At 40.0% G+C, this 18,839-nt stretch overlaps 1 protein-coding gene across 3 annotated transcripts in view; it reads left to right on the top strand.

Annotated features, from left to right (window-relative positions):
- Window positions 1-758: 758 nt before the first annotated feature.
- LOC127431605 (mitogen-activated protein kinase kinase kinase 15-like) overlaps window positions 759-18,839 on the top strand; it is a 45,623-nt gene continuing 27,542 nt past the window's right edge. The window contains exons 1-9 of one of the 3 annotated variants that reach the window (XR_007895625.1): window positions 759-1,525; window positions 5,398-5,537; window positions 7,485-7,508; window positions 14,496-14,689; window positions 15,939-16,107; window positions 16,498-16,604; window positions 16,753-16,923; window positions 17,344-17,456; window positions 17,555-17,714. Coding sequence is in view for 2 of the 3 variants with exons in the window: in XM_051682098.1 (XP_051538058.1) it covers window positions 1,219-1,525; window positions 5,398-5,537; window positions 7,485-7,508; window positions 14,496-14,689; window positions 15,939-16,107; window positions 16,498-16,604; window positions 16,753-16,923; window positions 17,344-17,456; window positions 17,555-17,714 (1,385 nt within the window). In the remaining variant the exon portion in view is untranslated. Of the gene's footprint in view, window positions 1,526-5,367; window positions 5,538-7,484; window positions 7,509-14,495; window positions 14,690-15,938; window positions 16,108-16,497; window positions 16,605-16,752; window positions 16,924-17,343; window positions 17,457-17,554; window positions 17,715-18,839 lie in introns of all 3 variants that reach the window. The other 2 variants (XM_051682098.1, XM_051682100.1) reach the window with 2 other exon arrangements.

The following is an 18,839-nucleotide window of genomic DNA, read 5'->3' as shown; positions in this document are numbered from 1 at the left end:
TTCAAAAACACTGCTCTCCAAAGATAGGTTGAGACCATGGTTGTCAAACACAACAAAATAGCATCCTCAGCTGACAACTGTTATGAATCTGAATATGACAATAAAGCCGTATGTTCGGCTTCAACTATTAAACAAAGAGAACATGCAAAATGATTGATAGGCAGAAAGCACATTAACATCTTCAGATTGGCTGATCAAAAAATGTGTCCCCAGGTTTGCTATTTACAGTGCTGTCACAAAGACCTGTGAGATATCCCAGGACACTAATTGCAGTAATATCTTTCAGGGAGAATGAACATTTTCTGCATACCATTCCATAAAAATGGCTTACTGCACCTTTAATGTCGACAAAAATATATTGAACATTATTTGCACCAGTACTGACCAGACATTTTGTGACAATGTGCCCTGCTAACATATATTTGTCACAATGGAAACATGATGTTTATTGACACAGATTTGAGATGAATATACTTTTTTGAAATCATAAGGTAATAAAAATGACATATTTCCCAACCTCTCGCTAGTAGGACTATAATTTCAGATTTCTTTACGCTGTCATTAGGATTAAATAGAGGAGTCACGCAAAGTCGCCTACTTTGTTTACTAGCCTCGCTCAATCTGGTTGTGGCATAACAATTTAGTTTGCCATGCGCGTATCAACAGGGGCAAGTTTTATATTTAGACATTTGCACCGGTTGATTTAATATTGACTGAACATGAAGTGACAGCAGCAAGGGGAAAAGTAAGAACTGCCCTCTGGATTTACGCAATTCTCTTATGAAATACACGTTTGAGGAAACGATCAAATTGTGAAGTTTTCTAAGAGGGTAGAAGGAGTGGAATGACTTCCTCAAATATGATGGTAAACGAGTGGCGTCTTTGACAAGAAATTTGGTGTCTAACTTTCTCAACCAGCAAACAAGTGGATATCATTTTCTAAAGAGCTGCGTTTTGGATACTTGCTTAACTGTTGGTGCAAAAAAAGTTCCTCGCTCTCTCCCTGTGCTTGAGGTGCAAACGAGATAAAACTGGACCAGGACTGGACGATCGATTATAATATGTAGTGATGCGCGCTGCTTTATTGAATCGCGAGACGCTGGACGTCAGAGCCACGCATCTCTCCGTGCCACAGGTGCGCAGTAAACTTTGGTTATTCATGATTGATTAACGGCGGAAAGAAAAGAAGACCGCGCAGAGGGGACAATTACTCGCACTATGGAGATCATGTCTAATCAACCTACAACAGAGGCTGGCGGAGATCACACAGCTGCGGTTTCCATGTCTGCAGGCATGGACAGAGCCGATGTCCCCAGCCCGAGTCCGGTGACCAAACAGCGGTCCCTGCGGGCGGTTTATGTGCTGAATGATGGACTGAAGGCAGTGGCTGCCAACAGCCCAGAGTCCGGGGCGCTGCAGTGTCTCCAGCGCTCCTGCGATGCAGAGAGTGCCATATTAACCACAGTGACTTTTGGACGCTTAGACTTTGGAGAGACATCGGTGCTTGATACTTTTTATGACGCAGGTGAGTTAACATGGGACCCAGGGTATGGGTGCGCAATCCTACATCATATCCAACTGTGCACTATAGATCTCCAGAAGAGAAGAGACTTGGATGCATTGCACAGGTCCTGTTCGATTAAGGGCATTGGTGCGCAGTCATATTAGATCATATTAAACTCTGCAGGTTGGTACAGTATGTCCCCTAATTCTCCATATTTAAGATGTTTCACTAATCTGACACACCCAGTTCAGGTCATGGAGCACTCTACCTATCCAAAAACCAAGTGTTTTAGGCTTATTTGGGTCAGTGTTAGGGGGCTGGGTGTCACTGGGCTTTCCCATGGGAAGGGTGATACTCTTACAGGGTCATGGCATTCTCCTTAGATATTTAGGAGTGCAATTGGGATCCTTTGCCTCCAGCGCATTCCTTTCCTCTTGCAGGTGTGGCTGCACACATTTTATTCTTTGTTGTCAAAACACATCTGTGTTACCTTTGGCCATTGGATGGGTGTAAAGGATAGTGGTTTTAGGTTTGATGCCCTGCATTCTTTTGCATGCAGAATTTACTATGGCATTTGCAGCACTTTTTGCATTAAGCGTGGAAAGGGCTTCCAAGAAAAAGTGTATTTTACGTTTCATCCTGAGTTGAAACTTTATATTCTACAGTAAATTTAATTAAGGCAAAAAGTAACACAAATATTCTTGAATTCCATAGACTCATATTATTGAATTGTCTACTCCTCCACCTCTGTACTTAACCATTAAGCTATGCATCAGATCCTGAATACATCAAGCCTGGTCTTGTATTGTTGCATAGCTTTCAACCACATTTTAAGTTGCTTGCATGAACGTCCATAGAATAAATGTCAGTTTGTTTAACTAGAAAAGAACTAATATAACTACATAACACTTTCTGCTTTTTGCTATATTGCATAAATACTGACCAGATTAAACATGCCATTTTTTATCATGAGATGCCTTTATTTGTCTACCATCAAAAAAATGTCAAAAGCCTGAATACATTGTTCCTGTTTTCCACAATTGGTATGTGAGGACAAGGAGCACATTTGTTACAACAGTCCTCATGTTGGGTACTGTTGTTAAACTACCCCGGGACAGTTGTAACACAACAAGGCATATGAGAAGCCACTTAAGTGAAATAAACTGACACATTTTATACCTTGAGAGGGTTTTCAAAACGCTAACCGGTTAACATGTAGCAACCTTAAAATATACTGTAAAAAAAAAAAGACAATTCATTTAACAAGACAATACATGTAATTTTATGATAAAATGAAAAACATTATGTTTTTTGGTTGTAAAAAGTAAAATTCTACAACAAGAGAGTACTTAATTTTTACGTTACGTTATTTTTTAAATTACAGTGAAAACAAAAAAAAAACAAAAACAAAAACAAAAAATAATCAGGCATTCCCAGAATACCCTCCATGACCTATCACATTTAATTATGTTTTATGGGAAAAGTTATGTTTCTTCTTATTTTTAATATCAGTTATGTACTTTGGGATGTTCTGTGTTATATTTTATGTAGTGTAGTTGTTTATTGCATTATTTTAATTTCACGTGTTACGCTGATGGTATTTTGTGTTTGTGTGAGTCACACTGAGCACTGTCTCTACATGTTTATTGGTCATTGCTCTTGGAAGGTCCACTATTGATGAACTTTGCCATCATGTGCCCTTCTGTAATTATTGCAGTGATTAACAATACATTATAAAGTGAAAAGCAGCTTTTCCAGAATGTTAGTGTATCAAGTTTATACCATTTAATAATATAAACAGTAATGGACCGTAAAATATACAGGCATCAAAATTACATCCCGTACAGCCTGAAACATGGTCACCGTATTTTTACAGTAGAGGTTTGGCAACCACAGCTGCCGGTAATTTATGTAAATTTTACAGGTTTTTTCTTTCTTTCTATCTATATATCTATCTATCTATCTGTCTGTCTGTCTGTCTGTCTGTCTGTACCTACAGTGTGTACTGTATAATGTATGTCTGCCTATACGGCTTTCTACCAATTTATATATTCATTTATTTTAAATTCATATTTATTTAATTGTTTTATCTAAGCTTTCTGACTGAATAGAAGTTAAAAAACTCTAGAAAGAGCATTTGCTATCATGTTTTTTTATGGCATGGTTACAGTTGTAACACAGTGTTTCATCTGTCCCCTGCATGTTAACCTAATTTTCTCAGTGACCTTGCATCCTAGCATTTCTCAAAATACTTAGTTTTGTGCTTTTCTCAATACTGAGTATCCTTTTTGCAAAAAATTCACGCAGTTGTCTTTTGCAACATGCATCTTGACACAGTTAATTTCTCTTCCAAAATTCACTAATACCACAAAAAACACTTCATACTGTACATCTCTCAAAATCAGCTCATTCTACCATAACATAGCAAACATTCTTACCCAGCAAACACAGTCTGTCATTTATAACACAGTGACCTTAAAAACACAAAATACTGGTAACATATATGATGACTAATTTATTAATTAATTTTTTTGCATTGCATCTTGGATTTTTACAAACATTTAAAGTACAAACATGCACGGGATGTGCAGGGTGCACTGCAGTGCAAGCTATATGAACAAAACACAAATGTGATGCTTCAATATGACTTTATTTGGTCTTTTCTGCAAAAGGATATAGCTGCAGGCAGAGCAGCTCTAAACCGCTAGCAAAGATATAGGGAGCCCATAACCTAACTCTTTCCCTAACCCTATCCTTGAGTGGAAGTGACGCCCCTTTTTGGAGTAACTCCGCCTCATTTTTTGAGTAACCTCGCCCTCTTTTGGAGTAACCCCGCCTCATTTTTTTGAGTAACCTTGCCCTCTTTTGGAGTAACCCCGCCCCCATTTGGAGATCTATGTCCTGCAGCTATACCTATTTGTTTTTCTGAATAGAGTAGGCCAATAATGTCAACACACACAAAAGATAAATACTCAATTCAAAAGGGTAATTATTAGTGGTGCTAGTCAATGCGGTCTTGCATTTGACCACAACTTCTCATCTACATCCCATTGAATGTGTTCTCTGATGACACACCTTGGAAAGACCTCTAACCTTGGATCTTCCTCTCAATTGCTTGCACTTCGCATACGCACTTCTCTTTCTCTTTGTCGTCCTACCAGTCTACCTGCTCTGCCAGCCATGTTTGCATAACACAATCAATACAAAGTTGGCCCCTTTTACAGTATATAGATGGTAAACATTGATAAAGAAAAACAGCTGATTAGGTCATGAGCTAAAAGAAAAATCTGTTTTTATCAGGTTTTTACTAATTGTTTTACATTTTTATTATTTTTTTTTATGTCTTGAGTATTCTTCAATATTAATTTATGGTAGAAATAAAGCATATTGCTGACTCATTCAGTTTATTTGACAGTTTTGAACATAAATGTAATAGTTTTGAAAACAGGATGTAAAAGTTTTCCTCTTTTGTTAGTCGCTTTGGATAAAAGCACTTGCCAAATGAATAAATGTAAATGTGAGTGTGCAAAATTGTCTGTAGATATACAGAGTTTTTCAAATGGTTGAGTTTGACCTTACAACAAGCAAAGTTTCCTTTCACGGTAGTCAGGTATAATGATTTATTCACAATGAAAGAGGAGTAAGAAAATGACAAATGTAAATGTTTTCTAATAATTACATATCAATGTGGACTACATTTAAATTTCCCACACAGAAAGAGGATGCACACTGATAATGACTGTTCAAACCCACCTGAGAAGGGAAATATTCACAGTGTTACAGCTGTACTCCATCTACTTGTGTAAATAGAGCAATCTGCACTGCATTTGTGGGATTGAACAGTATATTGTATGTTCCTCCAGCTTGCTCACTGTGTGCCTGACTGATTGCAGATATTGCTGTGGTGGACATGAGTGATGTATTCAGACAGCCCTCACTGTTTTATCACCTTGGTGTGCGTGAGAGCTTTGATATGGCCAACAATGTCATCCTCTACCACGACACGGACCCTGACACAGCACAGTCCCTAAAGGTGAAAGTTCCGGATGCTTGCACACACTTGCATTTTTCATTTTTTGAATGCAGCCATATGTTTACCTAGCTATATAAAGGGGGACATGCCTTAGACTTCTATTGCTTTTAAATAAAACTAGTTATAATTACTGGACTAATCTTACCCAATGCACATACATATACACATATACACTCACTGAGCACTTTATTAGGAACACTATGGTCCTAATAAAGTGCCCAACGTGGTCTTCTGCTGTTGTAGCCCACCCACCTCAAGATTCAGTGTGCTGTGCATTCTGAGATGCTATTCTACTCACTACAATTGTACAGAGTGGTTATCTGAGTTACCGTAGCCTTTCTGTCAGCTCAAACCAGTCTGGTCATTCTCAGTTGACCTCTCTCATCAACAAGGCATTTCTGTCTGCAGAACTGCTGCTCACTGGATGTTTTTTGTTTTTGGCACCATTCTGAGGAATCTCTGGAGACTGTTGTGCGTGAAAATCCCAGGATATCAGCAGTTACAGAAATACTCAAACCAGCCCATCTGGCACCAACAATCATGCCATGGTCAAAATCAGTCTGATCACATTTTTTCCCCATTCTGCTGGTTGGTGTGGACATTAATTGAAGCTCCTGACCCGTATCTGCATGATTTTATGCATTGGACTGCTGCCACACGATTGGTTGATTAGATAATTGCATGAATAAGTAGGTGTGTACAGATTTTCCTAATAAAGTGCTCAATGAGTGTATAGAGTGTACATGTTACTTCTGAATTACAAATGACTATGTCATATTCCCCTCATAGACCCTCATTTTTTTATTCGTACTCTCCCTTATTCTGAGTGCTGCCACACACTAGCAAGGGATAGGGGGAGGTTATACTTTTGGGCAAATTTGGCAACTTTGTCATCTGTACAAAGAGGCCGGCCACAACCAGGGCCTGCTATTCTCAGCGTACAAGGGCGTAATCTTTTCCAGGCACTGTACAGTAGAGCTGCTAGGACAACACACTCTGAATTATAGCTCAGGCATGCAGACCCAGGACAGCTGCACATGTCCACGTTGCAAGGGAGACATTAGAAAGGCATGTTTTCTAGCATAGTATGTATGATTTCAATCACGCTTGGGGAGTGGGGTCACGCTGTCTGTTTTTGCAACTGTATTTGTTCATGTCCATGTGCTTTGCTTATGACACTATTACATCCAACACATTCAGTTTAGTTTCATTCACTGTACCACACTGTCATCAGTCTGGGGATACATTTATTAAGTGGCATGATGGCAAAACTTTATTCAACGTAGTACTGAAAGTGCAATACACTAAGGAAGTGGTGATTGCTAAGGCAAAATATTTGAAATATATGTCAAAGCCCCTAACCGTAATGATTAAACTTGATGTGTAACTTATCCAACACTGTTTTTGCTACAGACATGAGTGGTACCCACTGACACACACAATTACATTACCATAAATGGGGTAGCTGCGCCCCTAAAGTACCTTATTTAAAAAGGTTTGTTGAGGAGAGGTGTACCATTACTTTTCCAAGCACTGACACTTACACTGAAGGAGATACCCAAAGCATATCTAGAGAACTTGAAGATGGGCTGTTTGAATTGGTCTAGAAAGTACCCACATAGCAACCACCCAGAACACCCTAGCAAGCAACTATGATGCCCTAGTAGCAACCCCTCAGAACATCTTTGCATCCATATCACACAGCCCTGGTTGCCACCCAAAACATCCTAGCACCATGGTGGCGAGTTTTGCACAGGCCAGTATCACTTGCATTTTCTTCAGACAATTGAAAAATCTACTTATTAAAAATCTATCTCATAATACACTTCAGCATCATTGGTGGCTGCTGAAAAACATGCTATAGTGGTCCTAAATTAAGTCATTATTTTCTGCAAGTGGCATAAAATATGTTATTTTTAAATAATTCTTTCTTTCCTTTTTATGTAGGACATGGTGGCACAGAAAAACACAGTAAGTATCAAATCATTGCAGACTCTTTAAAGGATTGGTCATTTGATGACATTTGAGGACATTGCCGCTATTCTCGTGTGCCAAGAGCTTTGTGTATGAGACTATATTTAAAGCTTGTATGACACACTATGCTATATTTTATATGCTCTTCTGTGTCATGGCCCTAAAATACATCCTCCACATATTACATGTTGGGCCGATCCAAATACACTAATCTTTTGTGAGTGGACACACAAGGTTCTGATGGTTCAGCATATCCCAGCCATAAGGCCATTGCTGAATATGATAAACCAATAAGGGCTCTCAAGGTGTAATGACTTTTTTGTCAGTCAGTGGGTGTTAGTGGTTTGTTTGTGAAAGGAGATGGTCATTGGTATCTGAGCCCTGTACAGTTAGTGCTGGTCTTTAAATAGACCTCTTATATAGAACGGCTGCAGAGAGGGAGCTAACCTTGACATTGGCAGTATTTTACAACTAAATGATTCATTGAAATGACTCTGAAACACACAAAAGAGAGACATACTGTATGTGTTTGCAGAGTTCCTCTGTGTCAGAACACTGATTCTAGATCGTGTTTTGAATGATTCAACATCAGTTTTGTAAACCGTAAGGAAGCTTTTCCTATGTTTGCCCTCATAGTCCAATATTCTTTTGGAATTTATGCCTTGATCTTCAAGGGATAGTTCACTCAAAAATAAAAATTCTAATTCCAATTCAGTTGACACCAAATCAGTTCTCCACGTCATGTCATTCCAAACCCACATGACTCTCTTTCTTCCATGAAACACTTAAAGGGATAGTTCACCCAAAAATGTAATTCTCTCATCATTACTCACCCTCATGCCATCCCAGATGTATATGACTTTCTTTCTTCTGCTGAACACAAACAAATATTTTTAGAAGAATATCTCAGCTCTGTAGGTCCATACAATGCAAGTGAATTGGCACCACAATTTTAAAGCAAATAAAGTAATCCATAAGACTCCAGTGGTTAAATCTATACCTTCAGAAGCAATGTTATAGGTGTGGGTGAGAAACAGATAAATATTTAAGTCATTTTTTTAAATTCTCCTCCCTGCCAACTAGGTGGCGATATGAATGAAGAATGTAAATCACAAAAAAAAAAAAAAAAGAATGTATAAGTGAAAGTGAAGATTGATAGTAAAAAGGGACTTAAATATTGATCTTTTTCTCACCCACACTTATCATATCGCTTCTGAAGACATGGATTTAACCACTGGCATCTTATGGATTACTTTTATGCTGCATTCATGTGCTTTTGGAACTTCAGAATGTTGGTACCCATTCACTTGCATTGTGAGGACAGAGATTAAATATTCTTCTAAAAATCTTCTTTTGTGTTCAGCAGAAAAAAGAAAGTCATAAACATCTGGGATGGCATGAGGGTGAGTAAATAATGAGAGAATTTAAATTTTTGGATAAACTATCCCTTTAAGAAGAAGTTCAGCAGAATGTCTGAGCTGCTCTCTTCCATATGGTGATGAAAGTGGAGGAATTAATGAAAGTGGATGGGGACCAGGTCTGTCTCCAAAAAAGCTCCAAAAAGGACAAAAAAAGTGGTCCATACAACTTGTGCTCTATGTTCCAAGTCTTCTAAAGCCATGTAATAGCTTTGTGTAAGGTACAGAATAAAATGTAAGGTGTTGTTCACTGAAAATCTTGTTTGAAAACTGTGATACCCATTCAGTTTCATTGTATGGAAACAAGCAGCTTGGACTTTCTGCTATTAATATCTCCTAGGGGTTCTGAAAGCAATGAGATGGAGTAAATGAAGACAGAATTTTCATTTTTGGGTGAACTATTCCTTTCAGTTTCTCAATTGCCTGATCATGGGTCTCATCCTCTATTTGTCTTCATCTTCTGTGTAATTTCTCTGTAGTTCCTTTTATATTATAGTTTCTCTCTTCTGGATAATTTCCTCATTCACTTTTAATGTGTAGTGTACATATTCCTATCCTATATCTGTCACTCTCAATTCCATTCATTCTTTTGCTTCCCTTTTCTATCTTTTTCTCTCTTTTTTATGTGTTACCTGGAGTAGGCTTCAAGGCCAGTTAAAATAGGCTTCCCATGGGTCCAGTTGCCTCCTCAGTATAGGGGCTCTGGCCTAAGGAACAAAGTAGGTACTGCAAACATGCTGATGCATGCTGGAAACATCCAAACAGTGGCTTCTAATCTGCATGTTTAGGAAGGAGTGACCACTAATGTCACTGTCAATCTCAGATCCACACAGTCTGGCAGACATGTTGATTCAGGAATTCAAATCAAATCAAATCAAATCACTTTTATTGTCACATAGCCATCTACACAAGTGCAATGGTGTGTGAAATTCTTGGGTGCAGTTCCGATCAACATAGCAGTCGTGACAGTGATGAGACATATACCAATTTACAATAACATCAAATTAACACAACACAATTTAAAGTCTAATATACACATATTAACGCACAACACAATATACAAATAATACATACACTGTAGAGTATACAGTACACACAATATAGATACACATTATTCAATAAAAAAAGTATATATAGTATATATAGGATGTACAGTAGGTTGTATTGTACTGTATTGACATTCGGGCTGTCGGTTAATAGTAAGTTGTTAAGAGAGAATATAATATAATAATAATATAATTTATGACAATCTGGTGTGAGATATAAGAGTAAGAGTAAAAAAGTGCAGTGCTGATGTATTTTGATCGTGGGAGATCAAAAGTTCAGAAGTCTGATTGCTTGGGGGAAGAAGCTATCATGGAGTCGGCTGGTGCGGGTCCTGATGCTACGATACCGTCTGCCTGATGGTAGCAGTGAGAACAGCCCATGGCTCGGGTGGCTGGAGTCTCTGATGATCCTCTGAGCTTTTTTCACACACTGCCTGGTATATATGTCCTCGAGGGAGGGAAGCTCACCTCCGATGATGTGTCTGGCAGTTCGCACCACCCTTTGCAGTGCTTTGCGGTTGTGGGCTGTGCTATTACTGTACCAGGCGGAGATGCAGCCAGTCAGGATGCTCTCTACAGTGCAGGTGTAGAGCCGTGTGAGAATGTGGCGGTTCATTCCAAACTTCCTCAGCCGTCTAAGGAAGAAGAGGTGCTGATGAGCCTTCTTCACAACGACTTCAGTGTGGATGGATCATGTGAGTTCCTCAGTGATGTGGACACCCAGGAACTTGAAGCTGCTGACTCTCTCCACTGGTGCTCCATTGATGGTGATGGGACTGTGTTCTCTGTCTTTTCTTCTGAAGTCCACCACAAGCTCCTTTGTCTTACTGACATTGAGGGAGAGGTTGTGCTCCTGACACCAGTGTGTCAGAGTGTGCACCTCCTCTCTGTAGGCTGTTTCATCATTGTCAGTGATCAGACCTACCACCGTCGTGTCATCAGCAAACTTAATGATGGCATTGGAGCTATGTGTTCCCACACAGTCATATGTGTATAAGGAATACAAGAGTGGGCTGAGAACACAGCCCTGTGGGGCTCCAGTGTTGAGGGTCAGTGATGAAGAGATGTTGCTGCCTATTCTAATCACCTGGCATCTGCTTGACAGGAAGTCCAGGATCCAGCTGCACAGCGAGCTGTTTAAGCCCAGAGCCCTGAGTTTCTCATCTAGCTTGGAGGGCACTATGGTGTTGAATGCTGAGCTGTAGTCTACAAACAACATTCTCACATAAGTGTTCTTTTTTTCCAGGTGGGAGAGAGCAGTGTGTATTGTAGATGCAATGGCATCATCAGTGGAGCGGTTGTTGCGGTAATCAAACTGCAATGGGTTTAGTGAGAGAGGCAGCACAGAGCAGATGTAATCTCTGATTAGTCTCTCAAAGTATTTGCTGATGATGGGGGTCAGAGCAACAGGATGCCAGTCATTTGAGCAAGTGATTTCTGATTGCTTTGGAACAGGCACCATGGTGGACATTTTAAAGCATGTGGGGACTACAGACAAAGAGAGGGAAAGGTTGAAAATGTCCGTAAAAACACCAGCCAGCTGGTTTGCGCCCGCTTTGATGACGTGGTCCGGAATGCCGTCTGGGTCTGCGGCTTTGCGGATATTCACCCATCGGAAGGTTCTGGTTACATCCGCTACAGAGACAGAGAGTGAACTGACCTCTGTAGCTTCGGCCGCGAGAGCTCTCTCCGTGAAGGCGGTATTATTTCCCTCAAAACGAGCATAAAAGTATTTAGCTCATCCGGGAGAGAGGCAGCGGTGTTCATGGCGAAGTTTTTATTCCCTTTAAAGTCTGTGATATGTTAATTCCCTGCCACATGCTTCTAGAGTTGGTGGTGTTAAACTGTCCTTCAATCTTGTTCCTGTACTGGCGTTTTGCTGTTCTAGCTTGTTTATGCTCCTCCGCGTTCCCGGAATTAAAAGCGGAGGTCCGCACATTAAGTGCCGCGCGAACATCGCTATTTATCCATGGCTTCTGGTTCGGATAGATCCATGTTGTTCTGGTCGGAACGACGTCCTCTACGCACTTTCTGATGAAACACATTACGTTATCAGCATAAAGCTCGATGTCATCATCAGAGGCAGACCGGAACTTCTCCCAGTCCGTGTGATCAAAACAGTCTTGTAGCATAGAGTCTGATTGGTCCGACCAGCACTGGATCGTTCTGAGGGTGGATGCTTCCTGTTTCAGTTTCTGCCTGTAAGCGGGCAGAAGCAGAATGGAAGAGTGGTCCGATTTGCCAAATGGTGGGCGGGGGAGGGATTTGTAGCCATCCCGGAAGAGTAGCAATGGTCCAAAACCCGGTCCCCTCGTGTGTTGAAACTAATGTGCTGGTGGTATTTTGGTGCGACTGATTTGAAACTGGCTTTATTAAAGTCCCCGGTCACAATGAACGTGGCCTCAGGGTGCACGGTTTCCTGCTCACTTATACTCCCATACAGTTCCTTGAGTGCCTGGTCTGTGTCGGCTTGTGGCGGGATGTACACAGCAGTGATAATGACCGCTGTGAATTTCCTCGGTAGCCAGAATGGTCGACACAGAAGCATGAGAAATTCCAGATCAGGAGAGCAGAAAGACTTGATAGAATGTACGTTCCTCTAATCACACCAGGATTTGTTGATCATAAAACATACACCACCACCTCTGCTTTTACCTGAGAGGTCTTTCGCTCTGTCTGCTCGGTGCATGGAGAACCCCGCGGGTTCATTGGCAGAGTCTGGAATCTCCGCAGACATCCAAGTTTCCGTAAGGCAGATAATGCAGCAGTCCTTCGTCTCTTGTTGGAAAGAGATCCGCGCTTTCAGCTCGCAGAGCTTGTTATCCAGAGACTGAACATTTGCCAGTAGAATACTGGGTAGCAGGGGTCGATTTGCGCGGCGTCTTACTCTGATGAGAACGCCGGCTCTGTTTCCCCTTTTCCTCCTGCGTTTCCGCGTCCGGGCTGCCCAGACAAAGGGCTCCGCCTGCGTGTTTGTAAACAGCGGGTCGGCATTGAGGAATTTGAAGTCCGGTTTATGGTGTGAAATTGCTGAACCAATGTCCAAAAGTGTTTGTCTGTCATAGACAATAAGGCAGACAACATCCAAGACAAAAAACATAAGAATTGTAAACAAAACAAACAAAACACTACCATGTTGTGTCGGAGCTCGCAACGCAGTAGCCATACTCGCCGCCATCTTGAGTATTGATTGTTTTGATTCACTCGTCTCAGTAAAACCCATTGGTTAATGAAAATTTGTTTTCTTGAAGAGTCACAGATGAACATAAAATGGATCTGAAGTCTTTTCGTCAGTCTCCTGCAATAACTCTTAAAGGACTCTAAGGAAACACATTGCAAATAAGATTAGGGAAAAACTAAAAATAATTTTAATTTTGTGAATGTATGATGGCCATTTGACTTGATATAAGGTTCAGGTGACCTCTTACATTTGAAGTGTTGATGTGGCAAAGCGCTAAATGTGCTGTGGCCACCTCCTCCATTTCACTCTGGAATTCTAGGATACCTATTCCAGGATCATAGAGGAGTTAACAAGATTTTCTTGTAACTCAGAGTGGCCGCCAGCTTGATGAGTAAAGCATCACTAACACAGACAATTCTACCAGACATTCTGTACTTTTACACAGTGGTATAGTTTAGAGGTCGACTGATAGGATTTTGCCAATACCGATAACTTTGTTGATGGAAATGGCCGATAACGATTAATCAGCTGATAGATTTTAAAATCGATTTATAGAATGTTAAAAAAAGTATTAGTCTTTCCTTACTGAGACGGGAACAGACATAGAGGCTACAAGAGTCAAAAATGAATAAAATCCCAGATGCAGTTTATTGTTTAAACAAAATCTCACTAATTACCAGAAAAAATTACGATTTGGTGTGCCTTTTAACTATAAACAAGCACAAAACACACAAGTGACTCTTATTTTAAAATAACGGAGACTTGGTTCCACGACAATGCTCTATAAGTAAATATCTACCAAATTAAGCTTTTTATAGCCTATATATTTACCAGATGAAGGGTTTTGTAAAGATATTTCACCAGATGAGGTTTAATGAGGGTTAATATTATTAACAAGATATGAAGTTGGAGACACGATGTATGTGCTGACGGGGATGTTTCCATATAGTCGCATTTTACTTTGCATACCCTCACTTCAATTTAGAACACATTATTATCTAATCAAAATAACAAAATATGCATTGAAGTAAGGATATAAATATGGATGTACAGTATATTGTCAATGATGAAAGATTTAGATACAGCAAATCCCAATGTAATTTTGCGAAAAGGAACTATCAGCACCAATTAATCTGTAAAACCGATATATCGGTCTACCTCTAGGACAGTTCTAACTGTCATGAATTAAAAGTTTACTCATCCTCATGTTTATTCCAATCCTGAATGACTTTTTTTTTTATTTCTTAATTTTTATTTTTCATCATCACTTTTAGAACCCCTTTAGCTATATAATATTTTATATAACGATTTAGAGTTTGTTCCTGTCTCTCTTCCTCAGGCCTCCAGTGGGAACTACTATTTCATCCCTTACGTGATGACACCCAACAACGAGTACTTGTGCTGTGAGAATGTGGCCCAGCGAAGAGCATCAGAATACATGCAACCCAACTGGGACAACCTCCTGGGGCCACTCTGTGTCCCGTTGGTGGATCGCTTCGTCAACTTGCTCAAAGACATTCACGTCACGTCTTGGTATGGCTGCTCACGTTATGATAATTTTTGACAGGATGCCCACTCTATGGTCTTGTCTTCTTTAGCTGACACTTTCCAGTTACGTAATGGTATTACACCATGTTTTACTGTGCACAAAGTATGCATACTTCTTCCAAATGCGTAAACAAATTGAGATTGATAGAAAATAGCTGTTTAGTTCAGTATAATGATATGTATAGTGTATAATGATATAATGAAGTTTTTTGGTGGAATTCCCTGTTGGAAAGACTAGCATTGCTGGTCACCAACATTTTTTTAACTAGCTTATTCAGCAAGCCTCCCTTGCCCTCCATTTCTTTGCTGGTGAACAACATGGCTATGGCGGTCCACCAGCTAGACCAGCACCAAACCAGCATAAACCAGCTTGGATAAGCATGGAATTTCATTCTGGTCTAAGTTTCTTTTCAGCAAGGTCTGTAGCTTGTATTAAACATAGCATCAGAGACCTAAATTAGGTGTCAAATGATCCTCAAGAGTTTCGGGATGGCTGTGTCTCATCGTCACTGCAGTGGAGAAATGGAACTCCATGTGGAGGTCAGATTATATCATCAAGACAGACACACACAAGTGCTTGCGAGATTTATTGGGAACTCCAGGATCTTCTAACACGTGTCAAAGTGTCCTTTCACCTGGAGCTCAGATGTCGTGCCTGAAAAGTCTAGAACTCCTGCAGCTTTTAGCACCTTGTCTCACATAACCAGAGTTCAGCATGAAGTCTTGTCAACTTTGCAGATTATTCTGACCAAGAACACCTAAAGTGACCAAATTTGTTTTGTATTTACATGCTTTTTATATGCTGTCTTATCTGAAATAGTTGAAGCCACAATAATCAAACAAGTGATTATTAGATAATTGAAATAATTACACTGCAGTATTGGTCAGCAACTAACACTGAAGAAATTAGTGGAAATGTGTGTAGACTTTGTGATCAGAATATCTGTCCATCCAAAAGTAACAAATACAGATTATGTCACAAGAAACTCAGAAAAAAATGGTTGTAAATATCTAGGTTGCTTGCTACTCAAGTACCTCAAACAACACTCTTTTAAAGATTTGATGCCACTAACCTGGCAAACTTTGGCAAATCCAGTGATTAGTTCTTCCTAAAAAGCACACATTGCATCAGAGTGGAACTGACAATTTTCTCCAGCTCTTGCCATTTTTGTGTGCAGTGTGCATCAGACGGTCAGTAAACCCCATTCTGTCACTTTTAATTCCTCCATGACAGTGCTTCATACAAGGACACACTCCTGAATGACATTCGAAAAGCTCGAGATAAATACCAGGGAGAAGAGCTGGCCAAGGAGCTTACCCGTATCAAACTACGCATCGACAACACAGAGGTTTTGACTCAGGATATTGTGATGAACTTGCTGTTCTCATACAGAGATATACAGGTATACATATCTAAAGCATAACAGAAATGCGCATACAATGGAAGTTTATGGGGCAAATTTTCAGCACATTTTTGTTTGTTTTTTACAAATGGAAAATGTACAAATTAATTTCTATCTTCTGTGAAACACAGAAGGAGATGTTAATTAGACAGAATGTTAGCCTCAGTCTCTATTTATGTTCACTGTATGGAGAAAAGATTCATTGAAAGTGAATGGTGAATGAGGCTAACATTTTTCCTAACATCATTTGTTTTCCATGGAAAAATGGGGGTCTGGATAACACTAGGGTTAGTATATGATGACAGAATTTTTATTTTGGATGAACTATCTCTTTAAATATTTACCTGGAATGTCCCTTTAATGTCCAAAAGCCTTTGGTGTCTGTTTCAGGACTATGATGCCATGGTGAAACTAGTACAGACCATTGAGATGTTGCCCACCTGTGACTTGGCCAACCAGCCCATGATCCAGTTCCACTATGCTTTTGCGCTCAATAGGTGACCACAAATCTGCATTGTGTGGTATATTCTCCTATTAATATGCTTGGAAAACAAACATTGAACTTGGTGCTATTTCTAATGCAGTCCTATTAATCTGAAAAGCAAATGGATTTATGTTTGTATATGTGTGTGCGTGCGCACACAGGCGGAACAGCCCGGGAGACAGAGAGCAGGCATTACGTGTGATGTTGCAGGTTCTGCAGTCATGTGAGCACCCTGCACCTGACATGTTTTGTCTGTGTGGCCGCATCTATAAAGACATTTTCCTAGACTCTGACTGCAAGGACACCAAAAACAGAGACAATGCCATCCAGTGGTAAGTTAAATATGTTGCATGAAGCTATTTCTATTTTTGGTGTACAATATGTTATGCTATCCCATTTTAATGTGCAGAGACAACTACAAGCATACTTACTATAAGTAACTATAATGCTAAAGGCTTGCATTGAAGGAGGGACCAGTGCCATACGGTGTCCAGAATATCATAGAGACTTGGGGGGGTGGGCTCTTAGTGGGGTGGGAACCAGAAAGCAAAGACCTAGAAACCACCTAGAAAACACTAGCAACCATATAAAACAAGCTCAAAACAGTCAGAACACCTTAGCAACCGAATAGTAATGCACTGGCAATCACCCACAACACCCTAGCATTGTGGTGCCAAATTTTGTACGGGCAAGCACCACTCACATTTTCTTTTGAAAATCTAGTTGTTTAATATTTGTTGTGTGTGTTGCAGGTATAGAAAAGGCTTTGAGCTGCAGCCCACTCTGTATTCAGGCATTAATTTGGCAGTGTTGCTAATTGTGTCAGGACAGCAGTTTGAGACTTCCATAGAACTCAGGAAAATCGGTAAGGGGGGAAACACGTTTCTTGTTTCTGCTTGTTAATTCATTTCATTAAGAGAAAACCAGAAAAACCTGCTCCCTGTCTCTCTCTTTCTATTACAGGTGTGAGGTTAAACAGTCTGCTGGGTCGTAAAGGCAGCCTGGAGAAGATGAATAACTATTGGGATGTGGGGCAGTTCTTTACTGTCAGTATGCTGGCCAATGACATTCCCAAAGCTGTACAGGCTGCAGAGAAACTCTTTAAACTCAAGCCACCTATATGGTAAACGTGCAGTATACCTGTAGAATATTTACACTCAACGACCACTTTATTAGTAACACCTGTACACCTACTTATATGTTATTATTTAATCAGCCAATTGTGTGGTAGCAGTGCAAAAATCATGCAGATACGAGTCAGGAGCTTCAGTTAATGTTAACATCAACCATCAGAATGGGGAAAAATGTGATCTCAGTGATTTTGACCGTGGCATGATTGTTGGTGCCAGACAGGCTGGTTTGAGTATTTCTGTAACTGCTGATCTCCTGGGATTTTCACGTACAACAGTCTCTAGAGTTTACTCAGAATGGTGCCAAAAACAAAAAAACATCCAGTGAGCGGCAGTTCTGCGAACAGAGACACCTTGTTGATAAGAGAGGTCAATGGAGAATGGCCAGACTGGTTCGAGCTTACAGAAATGCTACAGTAACTCAGATAACCACTCTGTAGAATTTTAGTGAGCAGAATAGCATTTCAGAATGCACATCATGTCAAACCTTGAGGCAAATGGGCTACAACAGCTGAAGGTTCCACTTCTGTCAGCCAAGAACAGAAAGCTGAGGCTGCAGTGGGCCTACTATCTGTCTACTTCAGCAGAAATCAAGATTCATCAGACCAGGCTATTTTTTTCTAGTCTTTACTGGAAAAGTGAAATACTTTTTACTGTCCAGTTTTGGTGAGCCTGTAGCCTCAGCTTTCTGTTCTTGTCTGATAGAATTGGAACCTGACTTGATTATTGTTGTTTTTTTCGGATTGGCAAATTTCAGGAATAAATAATAAATGATAAAATATTAATGCAGCTTTTCTATTACAGTATACACCAATTTTTGTCAAACCAACAAGCATAGCAGGGAGTTAGATTTGTGCATTTATTTGGGTTCAGATTGGCCTAAAATGTTTATGTGGTTCAGTCCCATTCACCCTCTTCCCAGCATGCACTAGGGTATGAATAATATGGTTGCATTATTTGGCTGTTCACATGGTTTTATTTACATTGTTATTTATTTGATAACTTGTCATATTGTGATGTCCGGAGAAGTTTGTTCCACTATTAAATTGAACAATTTCATGTTTCATGTACCAAGTGTTGAGGTCTGTGTCTGCTGATTTAAAATACTTGTTTTTGTT

Source organism: Myxocyprinus asiaticus, chromosome 41 (genome assembly GCF_019703515.2).
Source record: "Myxocyprinus asiaticus isolate MX2 ecotype Aquarium Trade chromosome 41, UBuf_Myxa_2, whole genome shotgun sequence".
Lineage (NCBI taxonomy): Eukaryota > Metazoa > Chordata > Actinopteri > Cypriniformes > Catostomidae > Myxocyprinus > Myxocyprinus asiaticus.
Note: the sequence above shows the minus strand (reverse complement) of the source record. Positions and strands in the feature narration are given on the sequence as shown.